At 41.0% G+C, this 10812-nt stretch overlaps 1 protein-coding gene across 1 annotated transcript; it reads right to left on the bottom strand.

Moving 5' to 3' along the window:
- Positions 1-37: 37 nt before the first annotated feature.
- On the bottom strand, positions 38-5703 carry LOC127556439 (sialic acid-binding Ig-like lectin 14). Its single transcript, XM_051989595.1, has 6 exons — positions 5614-5703; positions 5150-5533; positions 4036-4320; positions 3678-3728; positions 922-1039; positions 38-482 (listed from the first exon to the last, which is right to left on the bottom strand). Exons 1-6 carry the CDS (start codon positions 5690-5692, stop codon positions 479-481), a joined length of 921 nt encoding a protein of 306 aa, XP_051845555.1. The 5' UTR covers positions 5693-5703; the 3' UTR covers positions 38-478.
- Between the last annotated feature and the right edge of the window lie 5109 nt (positions 5704-10812).

Consider the following 10812-nt stretch of genomic DNA (forward strand, 5'->3'; position numbering starts at 1 on the left):
CTCTTTCAGTCTTAAAAATGAAAAAAAAAAATGAGACTCAGAAGGATGAAACAATTTATTTGTCTCTTGTCACATAGGTGGACGTCCCCACATGACCTATGAAACCCGGTCTTCCTGGCTCAGGGACTAACCCCATCTCTTCAACAATAGCACAAGGCACAGGTCAGCATGTCAGCAGGCCTGGGGATAACCTTTCTGATGGCAAACATCCCAATACCAAAGGGCCTGAGCTGGGAGAGAATTGGTGAGAGGGCCGAGAAGGAGGAATCCATCCTGGTTGGGGCTGCTTGGGAAGGCTTTGAGTCCAAGAAGAATCATCTGAGCTATGTGGATGCCCCTTAAACTACTGCAGTCCCAGGCAGCTAGAAAAGAGGCCCTGGTCCAGGAATGAAGGAGGGAATGGTCCAGTGGGCCTGGCTGGGATGCACCACATCTGGAGAGCGGGGTATGTTTCTGGGCACCAGCATTCAAGGAAGGATCATCTGAGGATCATTGAGAGGAAGAATCCAGCTTAGTAAGGGCCTTGAGATCATGCGATAGGTCAATCAGGGGAGGGGCCTGAAGTATTCAAAGAGAGAAGTAAAGAATGAAGGGAAGGGGAAAGGATTCTGGGAATATGGACTGATTTTTAGTTCTGGGGATTGGTCCTATAGCTGGAGGATCAGACTTGACTTGCTTGGTCCTGAAGGCAGAAATCAGGCCATTTGAGTGGAAGGAGGAGAGTCTAGGTTGGGTTCAAGGTCAGGAGCACTATCACATGGAAGACTGGGTTGCTTCAGGGGCTGGTGAGTGCTCCCTCCCTTGAGGTCTCTAGGCTCAATGTTGGAGACAACAACTCAAAGTGCCTAAGGCTTAAGGCTAGTGGGGTTGTGGGGTGAGGGGCAAGGTTCACCATGAGGTGGTAGGTGCAGACATACTCACCGGGTGTAATAGAGCCAGGTGAGGCCATAGGTAAGGGCAAAGCCGGCCCCCATGAGGACTCCCCGGAGCAGCATGAACATCAGTGGCCAATAGTTGTTTTCCTGGGCCAAGGAGGACACTGTGGGAGAGAAAGAGCCAGGGATACTCAGAGGGGGCTTACCTTCCACTCAGCCTCAGATCGTCTCTTCCCTCTCCCTCTCAGTACCCCAGGAGCCTCCGTGAACTCCAAAGTCCAGAGCTTCCAAGCCCTTGTCTAGAACTAGGAGACAGAGCTCAGCCCAGTGGGCACAGGGCAGGTATCCAGCCTCTGACAACTGCCTTTCCATATGTTAGTGGCTGCTGTATGCTTAGATGGGCAACCAAACAAGGCAATGTAACAGTGACCATCTCCACTGTAATCACCACAGCCATGACCTGGTGTTGCTAAACCATATTGTCTCTTTGGTATCAGTTCCCCTTTCTCACTGCTCACTAACCACCCCTTTAATATTTCACTCTCAGACTTTCCAAAAATTGAAGTCAAGGTCATTGGTTAATAGTTTTCTCTGTTCCTTCCTCTTAAATAAAAAAGTTAATTTGTCTAGTTCCAATCCTATAGTTCCTTTTCCATAGTATGTTATTTTGGATATTTTATGGAAAGAGGCTCAATAATACCAAGCTCCTCTAGGTCCCAAATACTCCTAGACTAGGAGCCTTCTGGGATTTCTTCTTTTTCTTTCTTTCTTTTTGATATTTAATATTTTTATTTTCATCATTTACATGTAAAATAATTTTTATATTTGTTTTTAAATTTTTGAGTTCCAGATTCTCCCTCTCCCCTTATTAAGAAGGCGCATGTAAATTTAGGCAAAACAGTTCCATAAAAGTCATGTTGTGAGGAGGAAAAACATAGATCTCCACTCCCTCAAAAAAAAAAAAAAGCCTTCCAGAAAAATAAAGTAAAAAAACAATAACAAAAAAAAAGAAAAAGAATACTTCAATATGTATGCAGACACATTCAGTTCTTTCTCTGGGTGTGGATAGCATTTTTCATCATAAGTCCTTCAGAGTGGTCTTGGATGATTGTACTACTGAGAATAGCAGCTGATCATCCCACAACAAGGCTATTACTTTGTACACAACGTATTTCCCTTTGAGTTCATGGAGGACTTTCAAGGTTTTTCTGAGAGCATCCACCTCATTATTTCCCATACAATTATAATATTCCATCGCAATGACATTTTTTCATTCAAATAAATGACTATTCAGCTGTTCCTCAGTTGATAGTTATCCCCTCAATTTTGCTCTGAGAAGAGAGTTGCTATAAATATTTTTGCATTTATAGATTCTTTCCCTCTTTTAAAAAAATCCTTTTTTGGATTCATGCCTAATAGTGGTATTATTAGGTCAAAGAACATGCATGATTTTATTGCCCTTTGGCCATAGTTCATATCTTTTGATCATTAATCAATTGAGGAATGACGCTTTAAAAAAATAAATTTGACTCATTACCTATACATTTGAGAAAAGAGCCTTTCATTAGAGAAACTTTCTTCAAACTTCTTTTCATATTTACTATTGCTAACTGTATTTCCCCCATTTATCCTATTCTCTGCTTTCACCTTGACTATGTCCTCTTTTATCATCCACTACCTTCTCTTATCCCCTTCTCTTCCTACTTTCTTGCAGTGTAAGATGGATTTCTGTACCCATATTGAAGATTTATGTTATTTTCTCTTTGAGCCAATTCTGATGAAAATAAAGTTCACTCACTCCCCATCCTCTCCCTCACTTCCCCTCCACTATAAACTTTTTCTTGCGTCTTTTATGGCATATGATTTACACCATTCCATATCTCTCTTTTCCATTCTCTCTTAATACATTCCTCTCTTACTTCTTAATTTTATTTTTAAATATATTGTCTTTTTATTTTCAATTCACACCTGTGTATTCTGTCTACCTATACTCCTTCTTACTGCCATAAAAAAATGAGACAGTACTTATTAATTATAAGCTCCTCCCATGTAGGAATATAAAAATATAAACCTTATTAAGTCCCTTATGATATTGCTTTCATGATTAACTTTTAATGCTTTTTTCCTGAGTCCTGTATTTGAAAATAAAATTTTCTATTCAACTCTGATCTTTTCATCATCAATCCTTTAGAGTTCTCCATTTCATTGAATAACCACTTTTTCCCCTGAGGGATTATATTGTTTTTTGCTGGATAGGTGATTCTTGGTTGCGATTAGTTCCATTGCTTTCAGGAATATAATATTCAAAACCCTCTGAGTCTTTAATGTAGAAGCTGCTAAATCTTGTGTTATTTTGACTGTGATTTCTCTCTACTTAAATTGTTTCTTTCTGGATGCTTGCAATATTTTCTCCTTGGCCTTGGAATTCTGAAATTTGACTATAATATTCCTGGGAGTTTTCATTTTGGAATTTATTTCAGAAGGTGATTGGTGGGATTTTTACAACTACACCTCTAAGAATCAGCTTTTTCATACAGATAATGGGAATGAGAATGCTCCCACTCTAAGGAGTGGTACTGTTGAAGGAAAATGGTTTCTAGCTCTTAAAGTTATGAGAACATGGAAGCCACTGTCATTCCAAGAGGAGGGACAGTCCAGGATAAGCAGAACCTGAATTCTACAGAGTGTGAATCCCTGTTTCTCCTGTCTCCCTCATCTGCCCCACATCCATACCCTTAGAGTAAAAGCTGAAGCAGCTGGGGATCCCTTCTGCCATTATACTGAGATTTTGTTAATTAATACCTGCTGTCCTGTTGTCCTGGGCGACGGAGATGGTCACATTCTGCACAGGATCTACAAGAGAAGGACCAGGCTGGCTGGGGACTGGAGTTCTTTGCTCAGCTCAGCATCAGGCCCAGAACATCAGAATACAAGGGAGCTCAGTAGCCAGTAGGGGAATCCCTACCTCACTGACATTGGTACATGAAACCACAGACACTTAGAAAAAGAAAAGATGGGAAACCCCAGACATGGCTCTGCTGGCTGCAGCTTTCGCTGCTCTGGTCCAGGAAAAGACTTTTTTTTTCAGGGCTGCATCAAGCTCCTGGTATGTTTATGCAGGCCTCCTTCCAGCCCCTCCCTTCCCTCCCCCAGCACTCACAGGACACACTAAGTTGGATGGTTCTCTCTGTGCTCAATTGGCGTCCAGTAAAGGTCAGCTGACAGGTGATGTTGGTGCCATGATGCTGGTACCCAGGAATGAAGGAGACTTCTGAGTAGGGGGAAGAACTGAACACTTTTTGCTGGGAGGGGAGGGCAGCCCCCATCCAGGAGAATCTGAAGATCTTATTTTCCTCACAGACCCAAGGAAATGTGCAATTCAGAGTCACTCGTTTCCCCGGCTCTAGCTTCTCTGGAACGTAGATGTCTGGTTTCTGGGTCAAGTCTGAAAAGGAGAGCCACAGTTTGCCATGGCCTGTGGAGGGGGATTAGGCCTCCATGTTTTTCAGATATTAGCCCAGCTACCATCCCTCAGTTCCTATGTGTTTTCCCTCGATCGTATTACCCCATCAACTCCAGCTCTTTACTAATCTTGGAGTATCCTCTCTACCCATCCTCCCAGACCTGACTTCTTTATGCAGCATGAAAAAACACATTAGAAATAACATAGTCTAGGAAGCTAGGTGGAGCAGTGGATAAAGCACCAGCCCTGAAGTCAGGAGGACTTGAGTTCAAATCTGGCCTCGGACACTTAACACTTCCTAGCTGTGTGACCCTGGGCAATTATTTAACCCCAATTGTCTCAGCAAAAAGAAAAAGAAAAGAAAAAGAAAAAAGAAAAAGAAATAACATAGTCCAATCTTTAGATCTTACAGATGGAGAAACTGAGGCCCAGAGAGGTGCAGTGCTGGGTTAATTGTTTGACAGGCCCTCAGTAGTCAATCAGGAGTTTGAATTTGGTTTCTCTGGGGGCTGTAAATCTATCCCTATTTCAAGTCCATCTCCCATACCTTGTCAGCCCCGGCTGGGGGCCTACTTCATCACAGAGAGGAACCTACCATCTTCCCTCACAAATCTATAATATATAGATATAACTTCCACATCCTTTGCTGATGTTCACCATTTTCCCTGAGTTCATTCCCCCACACTTTCCCTCTCCCTATGTTGTTTTTTTTTGCATGGGAATTTGAATCTGAGGTATCTCCCAGGCCAGTCTCTACCAAAGCTCCCCTACCTCCTGCCCTGGAGCCCTCCCCTTGGAGGCATTTCCTAACCTGTCACGTTCACATAAACTAAAAGTTTCATGTAAATCTGGTTCATTTGTTCCCCTCTCTCCATCCAGAAGTAATATTGCCCACTGTCAGCTTTCTGGGTCTCTGTGATGCTCAGGAAGCAGTTGTCCATCCCGGGATTCCCTAGGAAGTGGAACCGTTCCTGGTCTTCTGTTTCCACCTCCCGATCTGGGTCATTTGTGGCCACAAGCTTGTCATATTTTTCATAAGTCCTTTTCTTAAACCAATAACCATACTTTGGGGAGACCTTGAAGCTATATTCCAGAGGAGAAGAGATGTTGCAGGGGACCCGGGCACACATCCCCTCCAGAACAGTCACCATAGGCTGCCTCTTGGTCTCATATCTTGAGATCTGGCATAGAGACTCTGGGGACAGAAGGAATTTGGATCAATACCCTCAATCTCTTCTCCTCACCTGGCCTCCTCTGTGTTACAGCCCCACTTACCTTCCCAGAGTAAGCCTAGCAGGAGTAGTACCCTTGTGACAGGAGACAACCAGATCTCAGAAGGACCCATGCCTCCCATGGCTTCTTCTGTCCAACTGTCTCAGTTGTTAGAGCAAAGGGGAAGTTGAAATAGGAAATCATTTTGGGGAAATAATGAGACTGCTATTGTCATAAAAGGAATAGTCTATTTGTTCCAACCCAGACTCTCCCGGGTTCAGTGAGGAGAGGTCTCCTGTCTTGGACCAGCTCAGGAGACATTCAAAATTTATCTACTGGGGGGAAAACAGATGTCCTACAAAGATTGGGGTTGTGAGTGGCCAGGACTTGGACCAGAGCTGATGCTGTACTTCTCAGATGCAAACCCTGATGCCAAAGGGAGCTCTGGAGTAAATACCTATTGTTGGCTTTCAAAGAACATTTCCCAGAGACTCTCCTCTTTGTAAATAGGATCACTTATCCCTCATTGGGTCTTGGATTAGATGAAGGTTATTCAATTGGATTATGCCCTCAATCAAAATAGGAAAACTCCATGCCCCAGGCTCATCTTCAATATGTTTCCCAATCATTCAATTTTTCATCAACAAAGATTTAATCGAAGTAATAAAAATATACTAAAACCAAGAAATCATGGAAAGTCAGCACCAGTTCTCCTTCAGCTGTTCACATGAGCAAAATCCTTTCATTTCCCAGCTTAAAACTGACTCCTTTTTTATTGATCGATTTATTGGTTTGTTGTTTGATTGCTTGATCCTCTCCAAGTAAGGACAGGGAGATATGTTATCTTGATATTGTTGGGTGATCCACTGGTTCCTCATCAAAAAAGACACAGTATCTAGGCTTTCTGGGGGAATTCTCTATGTTGTCAAAAGACCCTTGGTCCCATTGGTGTCTGATCTATTTTTGCACTTGATGCCCCTCAATCCTTTTGATTTCTGCCAGGGCTCCGGAGAAATGGGAAACTCTCAAGAATGAAATTCTGAAGACACAAAGAGAAATAATTCCCATGAGGAGGGAAGAGAGAGAGGATGTCTTATCTAAAGAAATTCACTGGCCAGCGTGGGTTTGAAAGAAACATGCATGGAAAATGAATGCAAAGGGTTCTCTCTGTCTCTATTGTTCTCTCTCTCTCTCTCTCTCTCTCTCTCTCTCTCTCTCTCTCTCTTTTTTTCTTTTTTCTCTCTCTTTCTCTATCTCCATCCTTCTCTTTTTCTTTCCCCTTTCTCCTATTTCCTTTTTATTCTTTCCCATCCTACACCCTTTCTCTCTCCTTTTTTTCTTCCCTCTCTCTTTCCTTCTTCTTTTCCATCCTTTTCTCTTCCTTCCTTCCCAGAGTAAACAATACCACAATAAAGACAGTCAAAGAGGCCACGGAACCTACCGAGGTGGACATCACAGGCCTGTGGCAGGATCTGTCATCCTGCTAGATGAGTTGATATTCCCAGCAAAGGCTACACACTTCTGCATGTGTTGCATAAATTAACTAGCCTGAAGTATCTTGAAATGAACAAATGTCAGTAAATATTAGCAGAGAACTGGAATTTAGCCCATTAGCTTCAGTAGGACTACGTTACTTAATGCTCCTGAGTAAGCTGCCTACAAATTGGATGCATATTAGAAGAAATTAGAAAATTGAGGAAAGAATCAATTCTTTAGCACAAAGACTTCCTTCACCTACAAGAATGTTTCATGAGATCTGAAATATGTCAGATAAAACTTATCAAGCATCTTTGCTTCAATTTCATAAAAAGGAGTGAAGCAGCTGGCCCAAGGAGGATCCCAGCCCCAAGCTATGATTGGGGCTGTCCTTGGATGATTTTTCCTCCAAGTTTCACAGAAATTCCTTGGTTTTTGCATGTTGAATTGGGACCAAGTTGGGGAGATTAGAGTATGGTTTTTATGGAAAGAAGGAAGGAAGGAAGAAAATAAAAAATCAAAAAGCATTTATTAAATGTGTGCCAGGGCAGGTAAGTAGTACAGTGGATAGAGCAATGGGCTTGGAATAAGGACAGCTCATCTTCATGAGGTCAAATTTGTCTTCATATACTTCCTAGCTGGATGATCCTGGACAAGTTGTTTACCCCTGTTTGCCTTATTTTCTCATCTGTAAAATGAGCTGGAGAAAGAAATGACAAATCACTTCAATATCTTTTCCAAGAAAACCTCAAAATGGGGCCACAAAGAATTGGACACAACTGAACAAAAATGATGTGTCAAACATTGTGCAAAGCAATATTAAGTCATTCTGTCCTCACAAAAAAACTCTGGGAAGTAATTACTGTTGTTACCTCAATTTTAGGGATAAGCAAACTTAAGCAAGCAGTGGTGAAATATCTTGCCCAGGGTCTCACAAATAGGAAGTATCTAACAGTGGATTTGAACTTAGGTCTTCCTGACTCCATTCACTCACCTATGTATCTCTTTATAAGCTGTGATCACAAGATCCACATGGATTAATTTGCCTTTTATTAAAAGAACTAGTGGATATACTGGTTGAAATCCTCCTCTACCTATAATAGGACTTTCTGAATCTGTGCCCTCAGATCCAGGGAAAGCTCATCAACTCAGTTTTAAACTTCCCACTCTGGGGCTATCTTGATTAGGGAGCAAGGGAAGGTTTATCTAGCCACTTGCTGGATCATGACCAAAGCTCATCCAACATCTACCATAGCTAGGGCCATTTTGCCATCTTCTCTCTCACTGCATGTGTAAGTTTTTACCCCTTTTCTTCATCCTGCTTTGGATATCAAATAAATAGTGCAGCTACTTCTGCAAAGAGGCTGATGGCTCCACTTGCTATTCCTTGTGACTCCTCAGATGCAAGCCACAACACTATGTGTTGCCCATTTTACTAGAGCATAAGTTCCTTGAAGACAAAAGCTGTATTACTTCTATATTCCTAGATACAGTGCTTGATACCATGCATGACTCGTGGTAAGTGCTTGGTAAATATCTTTTCTCTTCTTCATTAATCATGATGAATGGGAGTGTGACATTGAAGAAAAGCTAATATCCTTTTACAAACTAAAAAAAAAGGAAGATCTGGACTTTGTAAGTATGTTGATCAACTAAAACTCAAGTTCATCTTCTGGCAATATTCTAGAATATGAGGTTAAAGAAGTTGTATTTGTGTGAACTGTTTGTACTTTTGTTTTTCTTCCCAGGTTATTTTTACATTCTGAATCCAATTCTTCCTGTGCAACAAGAGAACTGTTTGATTCTGCACACATGTATTGTATCTAGGATATACTGTGATATATTTAACGTGTATAAGACTGCTTGACATTTAGAGAAGGGGGCGGAGGGAGGGAGGGGAAAAGTCGGAACAGAAGTGAGTGCAAGAGATAATGCTGTAAAAAAATTACCCAGGCATATGTTCTGTCAATGAAAATTGCCAATGAGATCATGAAGAATTAGACATTCATGGTTGAAACAACTGTACAACAATAAAATAAAATCCGGCTTTCTACCAAAAAAAAGTTGTATTTGGAGATCTGGATTATATGCCCAGATTCTGTCAATTTGCTCAACTGCTGCAGGCTCTACATGAGGGAGATCTAGTCAGATAGCTTCCAGGAGAATTGTGATGACAAATGGTTCAATATGCTTTGGGGCAGATTGAGAAGCATTTGTGGACATTTAGTAATTAGTTTTAGTCAGTGTCTTTTTTGATTGGCTACTGAGTGGGATTGTTGGGGTCTCTTGAAAAGACCCAATGCAACTTTAGCCACCCCTTTGGTTCATTCACATCTTAGGGAACTGATGGCAACTGGTGAATGACCATGTGGTAGGCAGTGAGCAAAACTAAGGGAGCTTTGTGCATAGTAACATATATGTTGTAATGATGATCAACTAAGAACAGTCAGATATCTCTGATTCACCAGAACTTCAAAGGACTCATAATCAAAAATGCTATTCACATCCAGATGGAGAGCTAGAGAATCCAGATGGATTAATCTGGGTATAGAATAAGACATATTTTTTCCTCTTAATTTTCTTGCTTTTTAAAAAAATCTGCCTAATGTGGCACTTTGCATGACTTCATATTATGATGAGTGTCATAATTGTGATATTCTCAATAGAATTGAGCAAGAGAAAGAGAGAGAGAAAGAAAGAGAAAGAGAGAGAATGAGAGAGAGAGAGAGAGAGAGAGAGAGAGAGAGAGAGAGAGAGAGAGAGGGAGAGAGAGGAGTGGAGTGGGGAAAGTTACATATGTAGGGGAAGATTATGCATTTGATGGAACTAGAAAACTAGGAAGAGGAAGGAGAAAGGGGGAAATCTGGAGAATCAGGAGTGGTGCCAGGAGAAAAGTGTGTCTGGATGGGATGAGAATCTCATGAAATAGTAGTCCAAAATGGGACTTATAAATCAAAAGATGCTAGGAAGGAGGTAAAAATAATAATTAAAAAAAACTCAAGAAAGTTGAAAGAGTTGTTGCCCTAGGACATGGTATAGTTTCTTTAGTGGGTTCTTTGTAAAGCCCTGACTTTAATCTCTGCGAGTGTAGCCATCAGCTGATTTGGGGCATTAGAACATTGATGACAAGTTAGGAAGCCTTCCTTTGGCCAACTGAGGAACTGGAAGAAAAGACCTGCTGTCCTCTCAAAATTAAAAAAAAAATGGGAAAAAATGACAAAAACAGTTCCCTCTTTGGCAATCTCCAAAAAGACAAGCAAAGTCTCTTTCTTAAATATGACATTGTAGTGATTTGGAGAGTATAGTTCCAAATCGTTTTCTGGAGTGGCTGGACAAATAAAGCCAGGTCTAAACAATTGGAAAAATAGCAATTGCCAATGGGTGAGCTGAGCTAATATAACAAAAATGACAAATCTACCTGAACTAATTTACTTATTTAGTGCCATACCAATGAAAATACCAAAAATTATTTTATAAAGCTAGAAAGAATAATAACAGAAGTCATCAGGTTTTTCCTGATGGAAAAAAAGGTCAAAAATATCAAGGGAATTAATGGGGGAGAGGGGAAATCAATGAATCTAAAGACTAGCTCTAAAGACATCTAAAACTCTATTTTAAATAAACAGCTATCAAAAATCATTTGGTACTGGCTAAGAAATAGTATAGTGGATCAATGGGATAGATTAAATACACAAGACAGAGTAGTAAATGATTGTAGTAATTTGGCAAACTCAAAAACTCCAATTTATGGGGAAAGAACTCACTATTTGACAAAAACTGCTGGGA

This window comes from Antechinus flavipes, chromosome 3 (genome assembly GCF_016432865.1).
Source record: "Antechinus flavipes isolate AdamAnt ecotype Samford, QLD, Australia chromosome 3, AdamAnt_v2, whole genome shotgun sequence".
In the NCBI taxonomy this organism is placed as follows: Eukaryota; Metazoa; Chordata; class Mammalia; order Dasyuromorphia; family Dasyuridae; genus Antechinus; species Antechinus flavipes.

Bases quoted from the DNA above. Each gene is read 5' to 3' on its own strand.
- LOC127556439 (XM_051989595.1), bottom strand. From the start codon at position 5,692: ATGGGAGGCATGGGTCCTTCTGAGATCTGGTTGTCTCCTGTCACAAGG. The intron at 4,321-5,149 runs GTTAGGAAATGC...TCTCCTTTTCAG, and splicing joins AGTTTATGTGAACGTGACAG to ACTTGACCCAGAAACCAGAC. The intron at 1,040-3,677 runs GTATTAATTAAC...TCTCTCCCACAG, and splicing joins CCAGGACAACAGGACAGCAG to TGTCCTCCTTGGCCCAGGAA.